Genomic DNA, 23674 nt, shown 5'->3' with positions numbered 1-23674 from the left:
TTTTTTTCTTTTTTTTCTTTTTTTTTGCTAAGAAATCCAAGCTGCGTGTGATTTCTGGCTTTGCTTCCCCGCTCCGCCGTGCTCCTAGGACAGCCCCCCGTGCCCGCCGCATCTCTCCCCATCATCGAGTCGGAGGCGGCTGAGAATATAACACGGCTTTACTGTGTGAAATGGCACTAACACGGCGCGTGGCTCGGCGGCGGGGTTACGGTGCGCGGTTTGCCCTGGCCTTAGCACAAGCGATGTGGGTACAAGCGACACAGACTCTGTGGCAAACGGAGGTCGAAAAGCCGTGGCCCGCAGCCGGGCACCAACAGTCGCCTGGAGCTGGCTGGGGGGTTGCGGCGGGGGCAGAGCCGCGTTTTGGGGTACGGTTGTATTTCTGGGTACCCTCGTTGCGGAGCCCGGCCGTGCTGCGGGGTCTCCCCTGGCCGGGATGAGGTGGGAGGGGTGTCGCAGGGGAAAGCTCGTGGAAACAATCTGAATCCAGGGTCGTTAAAATTCTCATTATGAGACAGGTCGCGGCAGCAGCGGGCAGGGGTAGGCGCTGGCAGAGGGGCAGCTCTGCCCTGGTGCTGGGACGGAGGGGGTCCGCCTGGGGACACCCATCACACGGGGTCCCCGTCACGCCGGGACCGGCTTCAAAGGACCCTTCCTCTTCTGCATCGCTCGGTTTGGGGAGGAAGGTGGGCTCAGCCTCGGGGAAGGTGCATTGCAGGTGGGTGCCAGCTCTGGTCGGAGCAGCCCTGCCCAGCCAGGAGCCCCTCGAGCTGACCTGGGGTGCCTCGGTGCGGTGCCGGCCCCGGTCGGGGCGAGGTGGGGCCGGGTGGGACGTGGGCCAAGGGTGAGGTTTCCGTGGGACTGGTGGTTTCTTTGGTTTAGATGGGGGGAAATAGGAGGGAAACAAAGCAGGGAGCGGCTCCGCTCTTTGGGGTAGCGGGGAGGCCGGGGCCGTCCCCCGAGCACAGCGTCCTCCCGGCTCGCTCGGGCTCCCGCCCGTCCCAGCGCGGCCGGGAGCCCCCGGACCCTCCGATGGCACCCGAGTCCCCGCTGGACACTTCTCATGTACCTTCTCGGTCCTGCCCGGCTCCTGGCAGCGGGACGTGAAGCGCAGAGGGAAGGAGATGATGGGACCGGTGGGTTATGTACAGAATGGCGTCAGCAGGTAACGAGCGATCAGACAGTTGCGGTTTGCTTCGTTGCTCCCGTGTTGCTCCGAGACCCTGCGGATCCGTACAGGAGCCGTCGGCAAGGACGGACAGAGCGGCAACGCGATGGCGTATTGCTGGTCCCCCGGTGCACGAGGGACGGGTGCGATTCCTGGCAAGGATGTGGTCCGGGAGCGGGTGGTGGGTCCCGGAGTCGTGGAGGAGCTGGAAGCCGGGAAGGGTGAGCAGATCGGACACTGCGGGAGTCGCTGCGTGGCGGCGATGGCTCTGAGCATCTCGAGGATGCGGCAGCGGGAGGGAAGCGGAGGGCTCTGCGGAAGCCAGCGCTGCGGTACCTAAAGCGATGGTGGTTGGGGACGCGACTGCACAGACGGTGGCACCGGGGACCGTGGGAGAGCTCAGGTTTGGCGTTGTCCTCCCCACCGCAGCCACGCCAGCCCCACCACGGCGGGGGAGCTGACGGTCCTTCCGGCCGTGCCCACAGGAGCGGGTCGCCTCCTCGTCCTCATCTCCTGGCCAGGCCAGAGACGAGCTGTGCAGGCAGAGACGAGCTGTGCAGGCAGAGACGAGCTGTGCAGGCAGACCCTCGCCAGTGCCAGGCAGGAGCCGCTGGACGCCACGTGCACGGCTGCTGGCAATAATGGTGGTCCCGTCCTCCCGGCCCCACAGACAGCTCGAGCGAGGCGCTGCGGGGCTCAGAGAGGGAAACCCCGCTGCTGAGGCTGAGGAGCCTTTGGCTTCCCCTTAAAGCAATCCCAGCTCAGCTCCTCCGGCCCTGGCCGGGAAGGTGCCGGAGCCGACACGCTCTCCCTGGAGGAACCCCTCCGAGTTCTTCCCGTTTTGCTGCAGGTGGGACCAGTCTCCCCGCAGCCGCCTCCTCTCCGTCCCCGGGGGGGGGTCACTGCGTGAGGAAAATAATACTACAAAGAAACAGGATGAAGACGCTCCAGTGGCTGCCATGCCATCCCCGAGGGGACAGGGACCAGGTCTGCCATGTTCCTGCTGCCGGCCCCACGCACCCCTACCCAGGGGAGCCTCCGCACTCCGCCACCAGCCTCCGATGCGGCCGGGAAAGAAAATCGGCTGAGCTCCCGGCGAGGGCAGCCTCCGCCGCACCCCTCCGCTCTCGCAAACCCCTCTTCGCTCCGAAACATCTCTCCCATCGGAGCAGCCCGGTCACCGCGTCCCGCCACCTTATTTCTTCTCCCCTTGCCCGTCCCCAGCTGGCGTCTCGGGCTCCCACAGGACGAACTCGTGGAGCAGCGTGTTCACCGTCTCGGGACACTCCATCATCACCATGTGGCTGCCCTCGTCGATCACCTTCAGGAAGGCGATCAGCAGGATCTGGAGGGAGACGGCGGCAGCAGCAGGCGTCAGCGCCGGGACGAGCGCCCTGCCTGCATCGCCGCGTGCTGGCAGGCAGACCCCGGCCCTCGTCCACCCCCCCGGCCCCGCTCGGTCCCCTACCTCGGCCATTCGCTGGTCCTCCTCCACTGGGACGAACTTGTCGTGCATGCCATGGACCAGGAGCACGGGCACGGCCAGCTCCGCGTGGTAAACCTCGTCGCCCTCCGGCCAGTACTGCCCGCTCATCATGGCGCGCAGCACGAAGGAGGACACGTTGAAGGCGTTGCCTTCCTTCAGCAGCTGCTTCTCTTTGGCACCTTGGCGAGCAAAGCCAGCCCTGCGGGACGGAGCCGGCACAGCCAGCGGGTTAGCCCAGCGTGGTGCCGGCCGGGCGCCTCGGCATCGGGGGCACAGGAGCGCGGGGGATGCTGCTGGCAGGACGCGGTGTCCCTGCCCGTGGTGGCTGGAAGCCAGCTTGGCCGGGGACAACCCTCCCCAGCGCCGCGGTGCCGGGACGGCCACTCACTTGAGGAAGCTCCAGGCCAGGCACGGGGACAGGCAGTGCAGCACACAGGTGGGCATGTTGAAGATGGAGCAGAGGCTGGGCTCCAGCGCCGTCGGGCCCCCTCCGTTGATCATGATCACCTTATGGACCAGGTCTGGGTACTCGTGGGCGAGGAAGGTGCAGAAGGACACCCTGTGGGGAGAGACAGAGCATGGGGGCCGTGCTCCAACCCCGTGGCACCGGAGGATGCTGCATCCCAAGGCAGATCCCAAGGATCCATGGCTGCAGCCCAGGCTACACCCTCTCGCCAGACTCGTGCGTCCCCTTTCTGGGGCAGGGTGACCCCAGTCGAACCCGCAGAGCCCGGGCAGAGGGGCTGAGCTCGGGGTTTCGCTCCTGTGCAGAGCAAAGCAGGGTGCTGGGACCCGCTTGGGTGCCTGCTAGCCTGGACCAGCCTTGTCCTTCTGATCTAATCCTACCCAGCTCGGAGCCCGGCTCCGGCTCCCTCTCCTCCCAGCCTTGCTCTCTGCAGTGCTTAGTCTCCATCTAATTGACTTTCTTGGGCTTAATCTATTTATAGGCTGTGCTCCGCCAGCTTCCCTGCTGGAGGACGGGCTCTGGGATTAGCTGGACCCAGGGACACACACCAAGAGGATGTAGGAGATCAGAGCTGAGGGATAAACCCAGAACGGGAAACCCCACACCCCTCCTCTGCTTCTCAGACCCTGAAGCGCAGGATTTGTTGGGCATTCGCTGCCAAGGAGAGGTCGGGGTGGGGATGAATCCATCCCTTCCCTCCTGGGACCGCCCGGTCCCTTACCCGTACGAGTGTCCTATCAAGATATTCCTCTTCTTCGCGTAACGCTTGAAGACGGCCCTCATGTCCTCCGCCAGTGCGTAGAAGGTGTACGCGGCAGCAATTTGGGGAGCCGAGCTGCAGCCGTGGCCGGCCAGGTCGGGAGCCACCACTTCGTAGCCCAGCTTGGTAAAGAAGTCCAGCTGCTCCTTCCAGATGTCCAGCGAGCCACCCACGCCGTGGATGAAGAAGAGGACCACGTCGCTGTGCGTCCCTTTGCAGCTCGTGATCTGCTTCTTGCAGTCGATGTTGACGACTTTCTTGGGTTTACGCTTCCGACGCTTGCCGGGGGCAGCGGCTGCTTCCCGTGTGCCGCATCCCGGCGTGCTGGCGGGACCCTGGGCAGGAGCTTGGCCGGCCAGGTCAGAGAGCTCCAGCTCCACGGTGCTGTTGGGTTCCCCCGAGCTGTTCTGGCAGTGCAGGATCTCGGAGCGGACGGCATCCCCCAGGTTCTCGATCACCAGCTGCCCGTTACGGTAGACGGTGATCTTGCGTTTGCAGTGAACCGTGCCCCGCTCCGGCCCCCCGGGCTGGGTCTCCTCAGGCCCATCCGGGGCCGGGCGGTTGGGCATGCTGTGCCTGACCCGCAGGATCCTCCCCGGCTTCACCTCCATGAAGCTGTAGCCGTTGCTGGACTCAACGCTGTCCAGCGGCCCCACGGCGTTCGTCGTCTTGCCCATCAGGCAGCAGAGGAGCCCATCGGTGATGCTGTTCAGCATTATGCTCCCTGCAAAGAAGACAAGAGGGGGGGGGCAGGAGAAGGGGGGTTAGTCACCAGCTCCAGCACCCAGTGGGGACCTGCTGGGGGTCCTGGCTGCGGCACAGGGGACCAGCGACAGCCCCGTCCCCTCCTGCTTTGCTGCCAGCCCCGGGCAAAGCCGCAGCGGCACAAGCGAGGGCAGAACGTGCCTCCGGGGATGCATCGGGGAGGGGAACGTGGTGCTCCCCAAATGCACAGCCCTCCTCAGCCCCCTGCAAATGGGCCCAGCACTCCCCGTGCAGCTTTGTCTGGGCCACGTCCCTGTCACTGAGCTCATGCGACCTACGCTGGCCCAGCAGAGATGAACTCGAGCGGCTGCAAATCCACGCAGTCCCCGGCACGCAGCCACGGGCCTCCAAGAAGGGATCTGCTCTGGCCGAGGGAAGGAACATGCAAAGAAAAGCCTGTTTGAAATGAAAATGCTATTTCTGGCACCAAATATGGAGCTAAGGAAAGATTCGGCTATGAAAATGCATTATTTATACCAATTTATATGTGTATCTCTAGTCTAAACCACCACTACAAGCAGCGAGAGATGGAAATTACAGGGATGGGAGATAAAAGTTTTAATTAAAGTCACTCCGCAAACCAAGGCTGAAAATAATACGGTAAGAGAACTGGGGGGGGCAGTGACCCAGCGCCCACTTGGGGGGTGGGAAACCCCCTCCCCACATCCCCACCCGGCACCGCGCAGGCTGGGGGGCCGTGGCCCTGTCCTTGCTGTCCCCAAAGCTCATTCCTTGACATTTGCCGTTCCAGGTGCGCTCGGGTGGCTTTGGGAGGGGGCTGCGGACGCTGGGACCACCGAGCCCGGCCGAGAGCGAAGCCAGACCTGAGTAAAGGCAGATGCGAGGTAGGAGAGGCTGGTGGCACCGGGGACACCGGGGCCGGGACCAGAGCCTGATGCCGTCCCGGCGGTGCTGAGGGTGGCTACGGAGGGGGCTGGGGAAGTCCCTGCCTCCCCTGGCTGGCAGCCTGACGCACATTTATTATTGATGAAGCTAAACATGGTGAATTATTGATGCCGACGGGCAAAGAGAGCCGGAGCGGGCACTGCGCAGAGGGGCTGTCCCTGCGGGAGGGGGCACCGGTGGCTGCGGGTACCGACCGGTGGCTGCGGGTACCGACCATGACTCCCGTGGAGGGGAGGAGAAGGAAAAGCGTGTTCCCAGGCGGGAATTTAACGTCTAAATCCCAGCGACACTGTCAGGCGCAGCCCCCTTAGCTCCCCGAACGACCCCTTCAAGTGCACCCGGCAGGATTACGGGTGCTTTGCTGGCAGACCGTGCAAAACAAAGCAAGGGACAGAGGCAGGCTGGGAACGCAGGCCTCCCTCGCCACGGCTTTTATCATTCACTGCATTTGGGGAAGCCGAGCCCTCCTCAGAGACCCCCACGGACCCCAACATGCCCAGCCTGGCCCCCGTGAGCTCCCAGGGACTGGACGGGCTCTGCCGAGAGCTGCTGGCCAGCAGGGAGCCCGCGTGCTCCGGCCCCAGCCCAACACATGGCTCATGGGTTTCCCTGGGAAAAAAAACCCAGCCTGTTTGCTCCAGGCAAGCGATCCGGGTAACGGTTCCCTTGGCAAAGCTGGAGCGGCTTATCCGAGGAGCGCTGCCAGCTCTCGGGACAGCAGCCAGCGTTTGATTCTCGCCCGGCTCTGTCGGGGACGGTGGCCCGACTCCCACGCAAACGCCGTGCAAGGCTCTGGGTGCCGAATTGTCGGGACTGGAAATGCAGCAAAACCGGTCCTGGGTGCTCCTTCTCCCTGCCGCTGGCCGGGGAGCTCCCCAGGGGCTCCCCTCGATGCGGGGCACGGCAGTCCCAGCCATGGCGGTTTGGTACCCAGGCTTGCATCGGCGATCTCTCTTCTGGACACGGGCACATCCGTGCAGGATGAGGCTCAGGGCTCGTGTCGGTGATCTCTCTTCTGGATCCAAGCACGTCCGTGCAGGATGCGGCTCAGGTCCTACAACACCGAGAGCTTTCCCGCAGTCCCCAGCTCGGCAGGCTGGCCGAGCGCCGTGCTAAATAGCTGTGTCACCCGCCGGGCTCCCTTCGCTGCTCTGGGAGTAGACCCATCCAAGCTGATGAGCAAGAGCAGGAGGTCTTAGAGCCCTGGGAAGGATAAGCTAAATCCAGACCTCGCTGGCAAGGGGCTGGTCTGCTCTGCTGAGCCACGCTTCCAGATGGGTGATGAGCCCGAGGAGCTGGGTACCAGAGTGGCCGGAGCCCTGGCTGGAAGATGCCCGGCCGCCTCTGCGCTGGGGCGGACACACCGCTGCTCTCGCCGTGCTTTCGAGCACCAGGTTGGTGCCAGGCTTGGGTTGTTCTTGATCCTCGAGCAGCCCGGAGCTGGTAATGCTGAACAGAGAGATGGGGCAGGCGGAAAACCCAGGGGGAGAGGGGAAACCAGGCAGACCCCGAGTCTCGCAGTCCCCGTGAGCACGACTGCGAGCTCTCTGCAAGCTCTGCCCACGGCTGGCAGGCCACATCCTGCACCTGCGCCGGGTACGGTTTCCCCGGGCTCAGCCTGTGGGACCTGGACATGATTCTGCCTCTGATTTCCATAAAGCCTGGCTTTGCGCTGCGCCTCCATTTCACAAGGTACTAATGATCTCTGTATGGATGATAAACAGGAGTTGTGGCCAAACCACCTCGACATTGATTAACTTCTCAGGATTAACTCAATCAGTCCATCCTGTTCATTTCCAGAATTGATTTGCTGGAAGGCTCTGGCAGTCAGGAGCTCTGCAGGCAGATCCAGGAGCCCAGGCTCAAGCCACGGAGCCACCCTCCAGCCTCATCGGCTCTGGGTACGAGCCCGGATCCCGCTGCAAGAGAGGGGCTATTCGGCAGGACAGGGCCTGGCTCCCCAAGCTGAGATGCCTCCGCGCAGATACGCCCAGGCTGGAGCTTGTGGTCCGGGACGTGGCGTTCCCTGCTGGGTATCAGACTGAGAAAACACCACCCGAATCCCATCGGAGAGCACATCCCGGTCGAGCCGTGCTAGGTGGGAAATGGAGGAACAGGAGGTTAAGCGACTTGACTCGATGTCAGGCTTCATCTCAGGGGCCGGGAGGCAAAGCGCGCCCGTCTCCCACCTCCCACGTGCCTTCTCTAACCCACCACGCCGTCTGCCGCGGCTGATGCAGCCAGAAACATCAAGGGATGTTCCTTCCGCGAGATGAAAAGGCTGAAAAATGAAACCAGATGGATGCGAAGAACTTTGCAAAGATGCTGGTAACCATGGCGATGAGCTGCTTTTCCCCCCCCCCCCTCCATCCCAGCTACCTTCCATCGTCGCCCCCGGCAGAGAGCGAGATTTCGACACCGGTTACATAAGGCCAGGCACAACAATGAGTCAGGCGCGGTGTGAACCTGCCATCAGCCCACGTGTCCCACGAGGCCGAGGACACGGCACGAGCTTGGGATGGCGGACGGCATCGCCCCAAGCTGATACCCACATCCTGGTCCCCCCTAAAATCACAGCTACCCCCAGGAAACTGCTCCCAGCAGAGAGGGGATGCTCGAGGGATGCTGGGGATTAATTCCAGGCGGATGATTTATTGCCCAGGTCCAGACCTCGTCCCAGAGCACCCATGCGGAGTTCTCCGGCTTCACCCTCCCGGCCGCTGCAGTGAATAACCCAGCTGGGAAAAAAACAACTTACTGACCTACTTTGGGCTGCAGCGCCTCAGATTTTATACAACTTGACGGCACCATGTCACAGCTGGAGAAAAATGGGACGAGATGCGACGTGGCAGGATGGAGGGCGGAAAGCCCGACACGGTAACATGACAGGCAGCCACACGGGGCTGACATGCAGTCGGTGGGGCTGACACACAGTCGGTGGGGCTGACACAGAGCCCGTGGGGCTGACACGCAGCCGGTGGGGCTGACACGGAGCCCGTGGGGCTGACATGGAGCCCGTGGGGCTTCCACAGAACCCGTGGGGCTGACACGCAGCCGGTGGGGCTGACACAGAGCCCGTGGGGCTGACATGCAGCCGGTGGGGCTGACACAGAGCCCGTGGGGCTGACATGCAGCCGGTGGGGCTGACACAGAGCCCGTGGGGCTGACACGCAGCCGGTGGGGCTGACACAGAGCCCGTGGGGCTGACACAGAGCCCGTAGGGTGGTGTGTCAGGGCAGCGCTTGCACCACGTCTGCCCCAGGGATGCGACAGCACGGCGTGGGCACGCTTACGGCCACACTGGGATGGGCCGGCCAAGTTGGCTCTTCCCTTGCCATCCCTGCAGAGAAGAGGGTCTCCCCTGCCCCAAACAGCCTCCTGCTCCTGCCTCCCCCAGTGGTCCCGTCCCCGCTGGGTTGCTGGGGATACCCGATGTCCCAAACCTCCAGGGTGTTGGGAATGACAAAAATCTCCGCCTCCTGTCCCGTCCCCGCTGGGGAGACCTTGAATTATGGGCAGGAAAAAGGAGGGCGCGTTTCTCCGTGACAGCCCCCAGGGCCCGTGCCTGCCAAGAGAAGTCCTGGTAAACATTTGGTCCCAATAAGCGAGCCAAGAGCACCGTTTACCGCAGGGGCAGAGCGAGCGGGATTCAGTGCCGGAGCCGACAGCCACGAATCTCCGCATAACCCAGCGAGTCCCATCACCGCTCAGCACCTCCGTCCCCCTCCCTGCACAGAGCCCTGGACCCTCGCAGGGAGTAGCAGGGACTCGTTATCTGCTAATTCCTTGCAAATCCTCAGAGGAGAGGTGCCAGAGAGCAGCATGAGATGTGCTGCAGCCAGAATCTGACCTGCCATAATAATTTGTTCAGCTCTAATCCCTTCCCTCCGGGGCTCGCGAGTATTAATGATGACACACGACACTCCTGAGGAATGGGCAAATATTATTATGCTCTTCCCAGCCTCCCCCAGTCATTCACTCTCTGCAAAGCGGTGAAACTGCAGCATTGAGAAACACATAAAGAGAACGACTGTTTAAGCACCGATCTCAGATACACACAAGAAAACGTTTATGCCGCTTCGTCTCGGTCCTGCAAAGTAAACTTCCCTCTGGGGGAATGTGAAAAAGCCGCTTCAGCTGGTGGCAAGCACCTGGATTTATTGTTAGGCCTGGCTTCCCCGTCCTGATACAATTATAGCAGCTTTATCAGGACAGTCAGGAGTAAGTCGTCAGAGGAAGGCTTTATCAGTCGTACAAATAGAAAACCAAGGAGGCAGCCCTGAAATCCTCAGCACAGGCGGGGATGCAGCCTCCCAGGAGGGGGAGGACCGGTCCCCATCTGCGGGCAGCAGGACTTCGCCGAGGGCCCCGCAGGACGCAGACAAATCGCATTCAGTCAAGAAACGGCACGGCAGGGAAAGCAGAGCGTCTGTAAGACATACGGCAGCCTGGAGCCGCGGCTGGCTGCCTGCCACACGTCTCTCTTTAGGAAGGAAGAAGACCTTGAGAAACAAAAGATTATGCAATGCACAGCAGAGTAACCTGTGTCTGACCTCCGCAAAAACCAAAATCCCGCTTAATTCCCTCCGTTTCCCAAATCTCCTGGATTTCCAGGGGGAGGATCGCCCCCCGGTCCCACCGCATAGCCGCAGAAAAGCCGGCTGGATTCCTCCGGCAGCTAACCGTCTTCCAGCAGCAAGCTGGAAGAAACCATTGCAAGGAGGCAGGAGAAGAAGAAAACCCTGCCCCCTCCGCCGGGCAGCAATGCGTGCAGGTGCCCCCTCGGTCTCCAACCGAAAATCCAAGCAGATTTGACACGCACATAGCAACAGCAGGTCTTCGGGCAGAGCCAGCAATCATTTACTGCAATTGCATCACAACAGAAGCCGTCCCTTAAGTTTTATCGCTGGGCAGCTTTTTATCACCCCGCGCTCAAAGCATGCTCAATATAACAGGGTTATTTAAGCGCAAGCAATGCCGTGCCGCTGCGAGGCTACCGTCTCCCCTTCTCTCCCCGCAAACCCATCCGACGCCTCTCAAATCCCTTCGCATTGTCAGCTTCGAAAAAACACATCTTTTGGCCATTTTGCTCCCCGTGCAGAGCACCTTCCTCCCCTCCGCTTCAGCCCTACATCGCAGCTTGCGCTCCGAGTCCTCCGCACAAAGGGAGAGAGACAGAAGAGGATGCTCACCTCATTTATCGACAAGGATTGTCAGGAGTCGAGGTTGCAAATGAAAGGCTTAAATCTTGCAGGAGGCAAAGGGGGAGAGGAAGAGATGCCCGAGGCGGTGGGAGCCTGTGAAGGATGCAGGGTGCCAGCGCTGGCAGGCTGCTCAGCTTTTCAGCTCCTCCGATTACATTTTTTTGCCTGTTTGGTGGGAAGGATGGAGCGCTGCCTTCAGCTCAGCTCATCTGCTTTAGACCGAAATCTCTCCTTCCATCTTCTCCCCATGAACAGCTTCATAACTGAGCTCTGGGGTTTGGGGGTGCTATTTGTCCTTGTAGTCTATAGCCATAGAAAGCCCCTTAAATCCCTCCTAAAGAGGAGGGCTCTCGGTGTGACAGACAAGGAGACTTGCCAGTCAAAGCAAGACCCAGCGCAGCCCCGCCGCCCGCCCATGGGAGCCTGCCAGGAGCCGGGGGAGCGGGAGGACTCGCCCTGGTTTTTTGCCCCTTCCAGTGGGATGAGTTACCGAGTCCTTTTTTACCTTTTCCCATTTCCTCACCATTCTGGTATTTGCAGCTTCCCAAAGGCCACGAGCGTGTCAGCGCCACGAGCGCGTCGGAGCTCAGCACGGGTGACCCAAAGCGTGAACGTGCAGACCTCAGGGGCCGGGAGGACAAACGTAAAATCGCGAATGTCTCTTGGGTTTATTTTCACGGCCGTGGGTTTGGGAGGGCTGCCGTCGCATCCCCTCACCCCGACGGGCTGACTTCTGGCGGGAACACAGCAAACCGGTGCAGAAAAACCCCAGAGCTGGTGCCTGCTCTTGGCGATACGGCTGGGCTTGCCTCCAGCAAAGCAATCTGAAGGATCTTGTCAATGATCAGAGCAGACAGCGAGGATGACTGAGGTCCCCGGGTTAGCAGTGACTCACCCGCTGACCCCCCAGCTGGCCCTTCTCTTCCTCCTCCTCCTCCTCCTCCTCCTCCTCTTCCTCCTGCACTTCATTTTCCTGCTCTGTAAAACACAGATAATCACATTCGCCTACTCAGGAACGGGCAGAGGCCGAACCTCTCTGTAGGTGCCTTGGCACATCCTCCATGCTGCTGCTCTACCTACATATATATACGTTAGAGGACGAAGGCGATCAGAGAGTCCGGTGCCGGTCCCAGCACCAGCGTACCCTCTGCCAGGCCCATCATGGTGCCTGGCGGGGCTTCCAAAAATGGATGCCGGTGCTCCACGCTGCTTATCGTGACAATTTTGGGGGCAGCCAGAGCACGCTCCTCACAGGCGAGGAGGCCGGGCAGGGAGGGCGGCGGCACAGGCCCCCTATGGCGGCAGGGCCCTGGGCCTGGCCTGGGCCTCCCGCCCCGGAGGGGCCCGAACCCCGGAGCTGGGGCCGGCAGGACCGTCCTGGCAAGGAATAAATTAACCTTTAGAGGCGGCTTTTGCTCTGTTAGCGGCCTGTGGCAGGGACGAGCCCTCCCCGCCGCAGCAGGCCTTGGCGCTTCGCAAGCCCGGGGGGCCCAGGCCGTACCCCGCGGCCGTTGCCATGGTAACAGCGCGGCGAACCCGCTCCTCTCCAGGACTACAAGGCCCATCGGCCCTTGCGGGCAGTGCGTCGTACGTACTTCCTCCTACGCATGCGCATTGCCCGCCGGCCGTCATTGGCCGGGCGGAGGGAGCCAATAGGGAGCGGTGTTGTTGGGAGGGCGGTGTTGCCAGGAGGGGCTGAGGGAGATGGCGGGGCTGGGCCGCCTCTGGCCGCGGGCTGTTGGCGGCAGGTAACGGCGGCCGCCGCCTCCCCGGGAGGGCTGAGGGCGGGCGGGGTGTGGTGTTACCCCCGGGGGGGGGCGAGCGGGCCCTGGGCTGGGGGGGAGACACGGCAGGGGCAGCCCCGTCCCTCACTGCTGAAGAAAAACCCTTTACTGTCCTGTCAGCGGCAGCGCCAGGCTCTCTCTTCTCACTTCTCCCGTTTTGTTGTTTTTTTTTTTTACCTTTTCCCCAAGATTTTTTCTACCGCAGCAAGCTGCAACCTGCCCTTTCCAGCTCCGAACAGCCTCGCTCCTCTCAGGTTCCCTGGAGCCGCCTCTCCGAAGCCATCTCCCCTTCAAGGCCGTGGGTGTCTGCCCCGGCCCCGTGTCTTCCTGGAACCACCAGCAGATCCGCACAAAAGCGCGTGGGAACGAGTATCAGCCGAACAACCGCAAGCGCAAACGGACCCACGGCTGGATCAAGCGCATCAGCACGCCGGCCGGCATCGAGGTTATCCTCCGGCGTATGCTGAAGGGCAGGAAGTCTCTGAGCCACTGAGGGCTCTGCCCGCGAGGTCGATTTGGTGTAGAACAAGCCAGAATCGAGCCCTAGAGCTGCCACGGCGTTGGAGTGACCCGCTCCGTGCCGAGGGAGACCGCGACGAGCGGCACGTCCCTCTCACGTGGGGAGCGTGCGAGGAATCGCGCTGACGTGAGGGGTGGCCTCCGAGGGCTTTTTAAATTGTAAAATTATTGCCGCTTTGTATACGTGATTCCGAGATGAACTTGTGAAAACACGAGCTGTAATTAAAGCCCAGCGACTCGCCTTGAACTTCGTGCGCTAATTGTTAATGCCAAACTAACGGGGGGAGGAAAACTGGCTTGTTCACGGGGTTGCGGCTGCTAGGGAGTATTCGGAAGGATGGCACGAGCGCGGAATTAGGGCTGAGGGTGGAGGGAACTTTGGTTTCAGTTTGACACCGGCCATGTCGGCAGCGCCTCTGCCTCCTCCGCTCCTCCATCCCCCCGAGGTGCTTCAGGACCGGGGTCCCGCTTCTGGGCTGCAGCCCTGGGCTGGGGCCGGGGTGGAGGGGAGGAATTGCCTTCTCCCGGCCGCTGTTCTCCCAGCGCTGCTAATGAACTGCCTCGTTCCCGCCGCGTAATGAACAGCGCCTTCATTAACGAGGGCCAAGGGAAATAGAGGCACGGACTACACCTCCCAGCGTGCCCCGCGGCCGGCACCACATCCGGGTCCTGCCGCCCTGCACCACCCCCCCCACCCCCCCCCCCCCCCCGGGCCTTCCGAGCGGGCATTTCCTGCCTCAACCTAACCCCACGCTCCTCAGCGCCGCGATGAGTGACAGGCGCGGCACCCAGTAGAAGGAGAGAGTGGCGCGGCGCGGGCCAATAGGAGCGCGCGGGGCGGGCAGCGGAGGTAGTGGGTGGGTTGAGGCGCGGCGGCGGGGGAGGGGTGGCTCCTCACGGCTGGCGGCGGCGAAGATGGTAGGTGCCTCGCGCCCCCCGCCCGAAATGGCGGCGACCCCGGCCCGGTGCCGTGAGGGGGCCGCGGCCCGTGGGGCCCCGCCGCTGCTGCCCCACCGGCCTCCCCCGCTGCCCCACCCAGCCCGGGGAGGGGGGAGGCCCGCGGCCGCCGCCTCCGGCCCTGCAGGGCCCGCACCCTCCGGCGTCCCCGCCCGGGGCCTCAGCGCAGGCGGGAGGGTGGTGGGACTGCGGGGGCCCCGGCCTCGGCCCCGGCCTCGGGCTGGGCACCCCGGGGGAGGGTGTGCCCCACCCTCCGGGACGGGGGGGTGCGGGGGGCCGGGGCACCCCAGGCCAGGGGTGTTGCGCGTCCCTAGTGACGGGGGGGTGCGGGGGGTTGCTGCGCCCCGAGCCGGGGGTGTCCCACACCCCAAGGGGTGGAGGGCTGTAGCACCCCAAGATGGCGGGACTCCCCACCTCCGGGGGTGGGGGGCTAAGGAGGGTAGATACAGCCTAAGCTGGGGACGTCCCCCCTCTCTTGGGATGGGGGGATGAGGGGGGGCTGGGAGACCCCAGGCTGGGGGTGTTCCCCCCTTCTAGTGATTGGGGGGGGGCTGTGGTACTTCAGGGTACGGGCTGTTCCCCACCACGGCTGGCTCCCCTGGCTGTGGCATTTCCCCCCCTTCAGGGATGGGGGGCTGGCAGCAGCTGGGGCACTGCCAGGGTGCGGGGTGTTTCCTCCACCCTCCCAAGGCTGGGGGGCAGAAGGGGGAAATTGGGGCACCTGTGAGGTGTGGGGTGCTCCCCCATCCCCAGGGCTGGGGGCTGTGGAGGTTGTTCAATGCTTTCTGTGCCCCCTAAGCAGGGACTTGGTCTGGTGCCTGAGCATTTGGTGGCGGCTGTCATAGCCAAGAGGCTTCCATCTCCCTCCCTCCCTTCGTAGCGACGTAATAATTTTTAGAGAAAGGGGGTTTTCCTTCTGCCCCTCCGCAAGCTCCGTAACTAAGGGGAACAACAGCGGCATCCCTGTGGTTTCCGTGTACAGGCGTACCGTGGCTGAGAGCTCAGGTGGCCATTCCCGAGCCTGTGTTCGTGGTTTTCCTCTAACCTGTGTCCACGTGTGTGTGCATCATGCTGGGACAGAGCCCTGCTTTCAGCACCTGTGTGCTGGGCCTCGTATTGCTGAGCGTTGTTACTGCGGTTCCTTTCAAAAGCTGAGAATGAGGCACATATATATATATATTTTTTTTTTTTTTTTTCCACCTTTCTGCTTTTAGATGAGGACTATCGTCTGTAGGAAGCTGAGCACCCTTCTTCACACAGGAAAAGTAGATGCATCTTATGTCTACCTCACTTCCCAAATCATAGAAGGAACAAGTGTTGTCTTCTGAGGTTGCTTAATTGCACCTGTTTTGCAGGTTTTTTTTTTGAGTTTGCCTTTCCCCAAAGAAAATGAGGCATCTGCTCGGTTTGGGTGCTGGTTTTTCACTTCCATGCAGGATGCTCCATCAGCTTCACTAGCTTGGCCGGGGTGTGTTTTCCTTGGTTAAAGAGTGGCAGAAGGCACGCAGGGGGAACGTTTCCTCATGTGACATTATACGGGAGGTATGACTCGGTGTGCCTTGTGCGATAGGTGCGTAAACATGGCAGTGACCTGCTGGGGCTTATTTATCTGGTGCCCTTGGAGCAGATAAGGATCATTGCACTTGGAGTATTGTCTAATTCTGAATATCCAGGAATACGACTCCAGGCAATTCCCCTCAGGGAGCCTTTTTGGTGATCTCTCAGATCGTATCAGCAGATAGCCGCTGAAATGTGTGCGTATCCAGCAGGATTATCATTATCAGAGGGATAGTCTGTCACTGACAACCAGGCTTTTCAGTTGAACTGGTGATGAGTGCTTAACGTGCTGGCTGGAGCCTGGGTTGGAGAAATGTCCGTCTTGCGTGCTCAGTCGTTTTGGTGTCCCTGTTGTTCTGCTCTGGCTAAGTTCTGGCTGAGCGGTGGGCACTGCTGGTGGGGCTGGAGCTGGTCCACCCAAGCGACTGCTGGCCTGAGAAAAGGAAAGGTGGTGGCCGAGAGCCAGGGACGCTCGTGGCTGTTAGAGCTGAGGTCTCCAGGTGTTGTCTGAGTGTAGGAAACTTTCTGCTTGCGAGTCTGCACTTAGCTGGTATATATCCTGCTTCACTTGTTCATATTGTAGAGGGAGGGGGGGGGACACCACATCCACCATTTAAATTGCATTTTGACTGATAATTTTAACAGTATTTTTGGACGTACTTACTGGACGTAACTCACCCTGCTGTAAAAGTCCATTAAAAGACTGTGGAATTGCTGGTGAGAGCTGTGGTCCTGCTCGCCCAGCCTCTTTCCAGGGAAACATGGGATCTGCTAGCCCAACTCCCTGGCTGGAAAGTAGGGATCCCTGGAAAGTAATAAAAATAGCTGGAAAGTAAAAAGAAAGTTGTTGGTTTGTTTTTTCCCCTAAGAAGCTGGAAAGTAGGAATCCCTGGCTGGAAAGCATAAGGAACTTGGGGTGAGCTGTCGCTTATTGAAGAGGTACTTGAAGTTGTGTGCTCCTAAATAAGAGCAGTTATTTTCCATTCTTCTAAGTGGTAATAAAGCCAAGTAGTTGTCAGGCTTTTGCTGCAATACAAGAAATCAAGGACGTGTCTGTCTCTCTCTCTGGATTAGGCTGGTGTAGCAGAGCAGGTTACTTTGTCATAAAAAGCCTGCAAATTTAATGCAATGGGAAGGTGAGATGCTTTGAAATGTAACGGGATATTTTTAAAGATCCTCAATCCTTTTAAACTGAGTAATATAATCAGTAATTCTTAAATCTGGGCTATGTGGAGAAAACTGTGTCTGGCTGTGTCTTCAGAAGTCGTTAAAGGGTTCCTCATCCTCTTCAGCCTGGGAGTCCTCGGGTAGTGTATGGGTTCACTAATCGGTGCCGGCTGTGGATGTCGGTGAGAACAGATGAACAGAGAAATCCATCGTGGCAGGAGGGGAAAGTGGTGAGCTGAGAGCACAGCGCAGTCCAAAACCAAGGGCTTCTGCTATAGCAGAGCCGGAAGATCCTGCCTTAATTCCTGAGCTCAGCTGCGGTACGGACGTTACGCAGACGAGCAAGCGATGGACTCTGTCCTGGAGAACTCACGACCGAAGGCAGTGAAGGCACAGGGAAATAGTGGTGGTCCTGTGGGGGTTAAGATGAGCAAGAGAAATTTGAGATTTGCTGTTTGAACCCCAAGTCTGGTATTTTAACAAGAGTATTTCTAAAACCAGGCATATGGGAAGGGTTGAACGTGGAAGATAGAATGTCAGTAGAGTTCTTTTTAAGAACAAAAGTATGAATAATATTTTCTGGTTTGGCTAATTATAGCTCTTTGTTTTGAATTAAAGATGCAGTGTTAATAAAAATAATGCCTTCTATTTAAATGAAAGCAATCTCTTCCAACCTAGGAGTTTTGTAGCAGTGGTGTCCATTTATTTGTTGCTTCTAACACTGAAATTAAATGACTTCTCATCTGCTGCTTTACTGTCCTTTTAACGTTGCTTATAAGCAAGGTGATGTATGTCCTGGAGTAGAATCCTTTAGTGTTCAGTATAACAGGCTTTGAATCTTTAAGCAAGCATCGTTATGATACAGGTAGCTGGTCTCAGGGCCTCTCTCTCTGCTCATCACACAGGTACATCTTATATTTATTACCCATTTTCTCTTTACTTTAAAGACATTGCTGGGCATCTTCCTTTGTCTCTGCTGTGAGTAGAGAGACTCCAACACACTTGTAAGCTCAGTTTTTCTCCTGAGCCCATAATGTTCTCCTCCCGCCCTCCTTTTTCACTTTGGAGAAGGAAATTCCTGTTTCGTGCTGCTATGGCTTAATTAAACCGGGAGGGCTCTGCAGGGTTCCGGTGGCTGCTTAGCAAATAGCTTTGCTGGCCTGTATGATCAACGGTTTTGTTGTGAGTGGTGATCTAACCACTTCCACCAAAACTTGTGATTTTTTTTTTTTTTTTTTTTTGATGTACCAGTAGCCTTGACGCCTGTAGGGATGTGATCCTTCAAAAAAAAGAAAAAGTTGGGCCAGGCTGATAAGTGTGCGATGAGGATTGGGCTTTTGAGGCCGGGTAGGCTTTCGTTGCTCTGTGGAACCAGCCTTGGTCCGTAGCAAAGAACGTTAACTGGGAAAGCGAAAGAGCAACTAGTTTGATATGGTGTAATATTCAAGGACTTCAGACATCAGCGTAGCGGTGGCAGTTTCTCCTGCGATGTTGTGATTTGTGCTGGTAAAATACTGTGAATTCTGGTCTACATCAGTGGTGTTTGTATCTGTGTGATGCAAATCTTCCTTCTGTTAGAGCTCACCCAGTTGGACACACACCTCTTTTTAATCACCTATATGCCAAAAGGTATTTAATTAGCAGCTTTCTGACTGAATTACGGAACTTTGGAGATATAACGAGCCAAATGCAGAAGCTGGGGGTTGGCTTACTTTACAAAAACAGTTTTGGGTGGGGTTCAGCATCCGACAACCATCTCGCTAGCTGGGACCTGGCAGCATCCTTCAATTCCTGCAGTTGTTTATCTGAAAGACCTGAGCGACTCCTTCAAGGATCAGCACAAAGCAAACAGCAACCAGAATATCGCTCTTTCATTCCTCAGCTGCTTCTTTGTTTGTATTCTGTGTCTTTTTAGGCAGATTTTTTGAAAGGATTACCGGTCTACAACAAAAGCAACTTCAGCAGATTCCATGCGGATTCTGTATGTAAAGCATCCGTAAGTATTTCCACATCCTGGTGCTTTGGGGAAAGGTTTTCTTGCATGGCTCAAAGGATACTAGAGTGAAATAAACTTGAAATGAATATTTTTTTTTTCTTAAAAAAACCCCCACGTATGATCACAGCTGATAGTTCATGAGTTGAGATTGGCAAGAAAAACTTCCTGCCTGCTTTGGTGAGGAATGTGTCATCACATCAGCCAAACCACATCTGTGGTGCTTTCTTTATGTATACGTGCTTTAGTAATAGTCTTATGCCCTGAAAAACACATGAAAAATGGACCTTCTTCTTTATATGTGTGTTTTAAAAAGCTGTAGCTGCACAGTGTCAGGTAACAGGGCAGAATATCACAATGCATTTGTAGCCGGCGTTAAAGAGAGCCTTTTGGTTGGTTTAGCTGCGGTTGGGTTAAAAATCACCTTTTTGCTGTCTTTGTTCTGTAACTGTTCTAATTCTTCTACAGAATAGAAGACCATCGGTATATCTTCCCACAAGAGAATATCCATCTGAACAAAGTAAGTCTGCCCTGCTAAAGTTTGAGGTTTTTAATAACTTTATTCTGTTCTAATATTAAAAACCTGGCATACACATAATCTCCCTTATTTTAAACTTCAGATCAGGTGATATTATTGAACTGTCACCACAGTGATTAGCAGTCTATGTCTAGTTGTTGATTTTTGTGCTTTTCCTCTATCCTTATTAAGTGATCGGTGTCCTGCATACCGTCCTTTTATTAAAAAGGACCATGCTTAGTACGTGAAATAATGTGGTGATCGTTGCACCGTTTTAAAAGTCATCTTTAAAATGACCTCAGTATGTTTCTCTCTTTTTTTTGGCAGTCATAGTTACAGAAAAGACAAATATACTTTTGCGTTATTTACATCAGCAGTGGGACAAAAAGGTATGGTTGTGTTTTCTTAATATTAACGTTTTGTCTTGATTTGCTGACTCGGGCTAATTGAGCTGAATATTGATCACAATCAAAATATTGAAGATTAATGAAAAGAAAGTGCGAACTGCTCTTCAGCAACAGATAGTGTAAGGAGGCTCTGTCTCTGCACAACACTTAAAAAAACCCAAACCACAACTACTACTTCCCTTTCAATTTAAGGGACGTTAACTCAGTGTTTAGTCTAGAACTTGGGAGACTGCAGTTTCGTCTCCCACTTACACAAAGTTTTCCCTTGTGACCTTGGCAAATTGGTCTCCCTGTGCCTCAGCGTCTACTTTACAGATAGGGTAAAGCTGCTCTCGCTTCCCAGGACTGTTAGGAGAAGACAGATGAGATTGTACAGAATGTGAATGCACTAATGAGGCTGTGTAAGTACCTTGGGTACAAAATCTGAGCTCTTGTATGAGGAACACACAAATTAGCGTGCTCTAGCTAGTGTTTGAGACTAGGAGGCTGGGATACCTGGGTTGGGAGTACTGGGAGCAAGGCGATGGCTTAGGAGTGGAGACGTCGAAGCAGTGAGTGTAATCATGGGCAGAGCAGAAGGTTGCGGAAGAACGTAGAGAGAAAATTATAAGGAACCTTGAAGCTGGAAAGAAAGTATTTGTGTGTGACAGAAGGCTTTGGGAGATTTTGATAAGTTCAGGGACTGACTCAGAGCAGTGGGAAAGAGGATCTTACTCATGTTTATGGAATACTTGAGATCTATGAATAAAAGGTGCTGAGATCAATGATTGGAGTTTTAGTCCCACCCTCAAATTTGAAGAACAATCTAGAAGGAGTACCTTTCGGCTTCGGTCAAAATCCTCTTCAGTGTTTGTTTCAGCGTGTCAGTTGGGTCATCACAGCACTATATTCCATCCAAAAACTTCTACAAACAAGAATTTGTTCTACCGACACTAGCTCCCACCAGAATCTAAGGCTTTGGAGAGTTTCACTGTGGCTTTCTCTGTCCCAACAGAATGCAGCAAAGAAGAGAGATCAAGAGCAAGTGGAAATAGAAGGTGAGAATTCGGCGCCACCACGGAAAATCGCTCGGACAGACAGCCAGGATATGAATGAGGACACTTAAACTCTTGGCTTTCTCCTCTACTACTTTGCAGGCGCTTCCTGTTTTGTCTCAAAGTGTGTAAATTTTGCCCCTTGCCCCCATCTCTCACCCCTCCACTATGCAGCCCAAACCACTTCTGACTTCATAGGAGCCAATGTATTTATTTTTTTTTTTTCCCCTCTCCATTTTTTATTTATGCCATAAAACTTACGGAGCAGTGGTGGAACAGATCAGTAAATGATATAGTATAACCTTAGTTCCTCCTTTCTAAAAATATACACTGTCACTTTCACAGGTTTTGTTGAATCTGTTACCTAATCAACCAGATCTAGCTATGGGAGCCTGGGTGGGAGACGTGGGTTATTCCAGAACCCTTCAGCGGTATAGGCTTTCCGATTCATGTACCCGTTGACATATTACAAGTGGTTAACTCTTCTTTGGATGTGCCCAGGCCATCCATAAGTGTGGGGCCTCGCTATTTTTCACAAATATTCTGAAACTGGCACTGCACTAAAAAAAAAAAAAAAAAAAAAAAAAAATCATGGGTGTCATTTAGGGTTATGTTGATCTTAGCAAACATTTTGTCAACTTGATATATCAGTTGTATTCTTTTGGCCTGTTCTGTAAAGGCCACGGTCATTTGGCAGCGTACATTGTCTCATGCATCAGTGGTCCTGGAGAATTCAAGTGAAAGGTGTGTTGCTTTTGTTGCTCTTAAATTCTAACCGTCTCTTGGTCTTGAACAGACTGATATGTGCAACTTCTCCGTTGGAATAAAAGGATACTCTTATCCTATTCTGAGTATTTGATCAACAGTGTATTTAAGCAAGAGCTGATGGAATGGAGTTGGGTAGGCACCCTGCAGGCAGCGCTTGGCCGGATAAGCCTGGGAGCACCTCGGCAACTAGATCTAGTTCTCTGTCTCAACTGCCGGCTCCGAGTAATGGTACGTTGTATTTTCCTGCGATATTGGCATGTCTGGAATGGAGTCCAGGACTTGGAGTTGATCAAAATGTGAGCTTCCATGGTCTCTGATGAAGACCAATCTCTTTTGGACTGTGACAGTTCAGTGCCTGTTGCCTGTAACCCTTCACTGACTCTTCAATAAGAGCCGAAATGGAGACCTGTAAGTCGTCTGGGTGGATTCGGAGGTTCAGAGACTAAAAGGAGATGAGCATCGTCACCTGAAGGGGACAGGAAAGGTGTAGCTTAGTAATGATGTCTTGTCTGCTTTAACGTAAGAAGCTGACTTCACACTGTGTTAGTTTAAATTGTTGCATTTATAGCTGTGTTTTTTCCTTGTTCACAAATCCTAAACACCAATTCAAGAAATTGCACGAACATTTTTCTAGAGATCCTGGATAAGCTTCGTTCTGAGTGGCTGCGAGCTTTGAGGGTTTCTGCTGTCCCCTTCTCCACGGCATCCCTGTCCAACCGGGGGATGCCACGTGTTCAGGTTTGGGGGCGAAGGGAACACGAAGGGAAATAAACTGTTGCTGACAACCGTATGTCGCAAGGCAGAACCTTAGGAAGAGCAGGGCACAGCTCGCGTTGCATTTTTAAATGTACGTTAGGCACCAAGTTTCGGATGCAGTGAGTGAATTTAACTTAACACTGAGTAGTTTAGAACTTTGTATCTGCCTCAAAAAAACGTTACCTTTTTGCTATGGCAGTAACCTCCAAATTACTGGAATGTCGCTGAAAATGCCAACTGTGTTGGTGAAGATAAAATATGCTTGGGTTGCCGTGTGATTTGCTGGCGATTGCAAGAGGACTTCTCCCAGAGTTACGCTGTCAAAAAGTGCTTTTGTGCAAAGTGCAAGACGTTGACTGAAGATGCCGTGTTCGCACCCGGCCTCGCAGGGATTATCTGAAGCTGAAACTGAAGAATCCTTTGAAGAGCTGTGAGAAACCAAAAGAGGAAACGAACATGCAGCTGGTTGGTAAAGTGTGACCAATTTGTGTGTTTAGCAAAGCTTGAGAGCTGCAACCTTGCAGTAATGTTTGTACAGTGCTTTAAAGTTGTAAAATGCTGTATAATTCTTGATTGATATGGCAAGGTTTGAGCTTTGCTGACTTCTCTGCTAGACAGAGTGATGTACTATTAAAGAGAGTTGGCAGTTCCTTCCTGTTGTAAACCCCCGTCTTTGTTCCCTCCGTGTCTCTTAAAAATGATCTTGTTGGTTATGGGAGCCTTTGAAATATTTCAGATATTTTTAGGAGGTGAAAGAAAGTTGCCTTTTTAAAGTAGTTCTGAAGTGATGGAGAAACAAGTCTTCAAGGGGACGTGACTGTGTCAAACTGGTTGTGGTTTTTTTTTTTTTGCATTGGTGGCTGTGTACAAGCCGTATGGATTTCCGATACCCGCAGCGAGTCTTTCTACATCCCATCCGATCTGAAACGAGAGCTCCCTTCCTCCCTCCTTCCTTCTCCAACTCGCTTTCCATGCTGCTCCTGGCTCAAGAGTGCTGTCCTCAAGCTATTGCACTTTGATCCTATATTCGCGTCTGTTTAACACAAGGGTAAGTGTATCGGGTTTGAACGTTGCATGGAAGATCTTACTTGCCTAACTGTGACTTCCTGGTGCCTTAGTGCATTGAAAACAACAACAAAAATGTTTAAAAAAAAAAACAACACAACACCCAAACCCTGGGTTTTTGCTGACCGCACTGTTTGTATAATACCTAGCTCCTCTGACTTCCAACTCTCTTGTTACAAAGTGACTGAGATTTAGCGACCCTCAGGGGTTTTTGTATATGTCTGCATAGTGGTATTTTTATTGTTTCTGTTACCAATGTATACTAAAGGTTTGGTTTTTTTAATGAAAACTTGAGATACTTGTCAGAGATCAGAATTTTGGGGTTTTTTTAGTTGAATAGCGCATCTTTTCTCAGAAGTCCAAGTAGCAGAAACGTGTTTCTTGACGTTAGGGGA

At 55.6% G+C, this 23674-nt stretch overlaps 3 protein-coding genes across 7 annotated transcripts; 2 read left to right on the top strand and 1 right to left on the bottom strand.

Moving 5' to 3' along the window:
* Positions 1–1139: 1139 nt before the first annotated feature.
* On the bottom strand, positions 1140–11672 carry ABHD8 (abhydrolase domain containing 8). 2 transcript variants are annotated; one of them, XM_075524196.1, is made up of 5 exons: positions 11279–11672; positions 3842–4604; positions 3043–3213; positions 2637–2853; positions 1140–2513 (listed from the first exon to the last, which is right to left on the bottom strand). In XM_075524196.1, the coding sequence occupies exons 2-5, from the start codon at positions 4594–4596 to the stop codon at positions 2364–2366; spliced, it is 1293 nt and encodes a 430-aa protein (XP_075380311.1). In that variant the 5' UTR covers positions 4597–4604; positions 11279–11672; the 3' UTR covers positions 1140–2363. The 2 variants fall into 2 exon arrangements, with proteins under 2 accessions (XP_075380311.1, XP_075380309.1); XM_075524194.1 differs by lacking the exon at positions 11279–11672 and adding an exon at positions 10744–11200.
* Positions 11673–12414: 742 nt separating this feature from the next.
* Positions 12415–13305, top strand: MRPL34 (mitochondrial ribosomal protein L34). The gene is made up of 2 exons (XM_075524339.1): positions 12415–12503; positions 12729–13305. The coding sequence occupies exons 1-2, from the start codon at positions 12460–12462 to the stop codon at positions 13030–13032; spliced, it is 348 nt and encodes a 115-aa protein (XP_075380454.1). The 5' UTR covers positions 12415–12459; the 3' UTR covers positions 13033–13305.
* A 620-nt stretch (positions 13306–13925) lies between these two features.
* Positions 13926–22865, top strand: DDA1 (DET1 and DDB1 associated 1). Of its 4 annotated transcripts, none has more exons than XR_012778753.1 (7): positions 13931–13976; positions 15230–15280; positions 18655–18735; positions 19201–19252; positions 19577–19638; positions 20651–21686; positions 22414–22865. XR_012778753.1 is itself a non-coding variant. In XM_075524442.1 (7 exons), the coding sequence occupies exons 1-7, from the start codon at positions 13974–13976 to the stop codon at positions 21489–21491; spliced, it is 297 nt and encodes a 98-aa protein (XP_075380557.1). In that variant the 5' UTR covers positions 13931–13973; the 3' UTR covers positions 21492–22865. The 4 variants fall into 4 exon arrangements, 3 of the variants coding, with proteins under 3 accessions (XP_075380556.1, XP_075380557.1, XP_075380555.1); XM_075524442.1 differs by having other exon boundaries at positions 20651–20693; positions 21487–22865; XM_075524440.1 differs by having other exon boundaries at positions 20651–22865.
* The last annotated feature ends 809 nt before the right edge of the window (positions 22866–23674 follow it).

This window comes from Mycteria americana, chromosome 24 (genome assembly GCF_035582795.1).
Source record: "Mycteria americana isolate JAX WOST 10 ecotype Jacksonville Zoo and Gardens chromosome 24, USCA_MyAme_1.0, whole genome shotgun sequence".
In the NCBI taxonomy this organism is placed as follows: domain Eukaryota; kingdom Metazoa; phylum Chordata; class Aves; order Ciconiiformes; family Ciconiidae; genus Mycteria; species Mycteria americana.
This window is presented reverse-complemented; position numbering and strand designations above follow the sequence as displayed.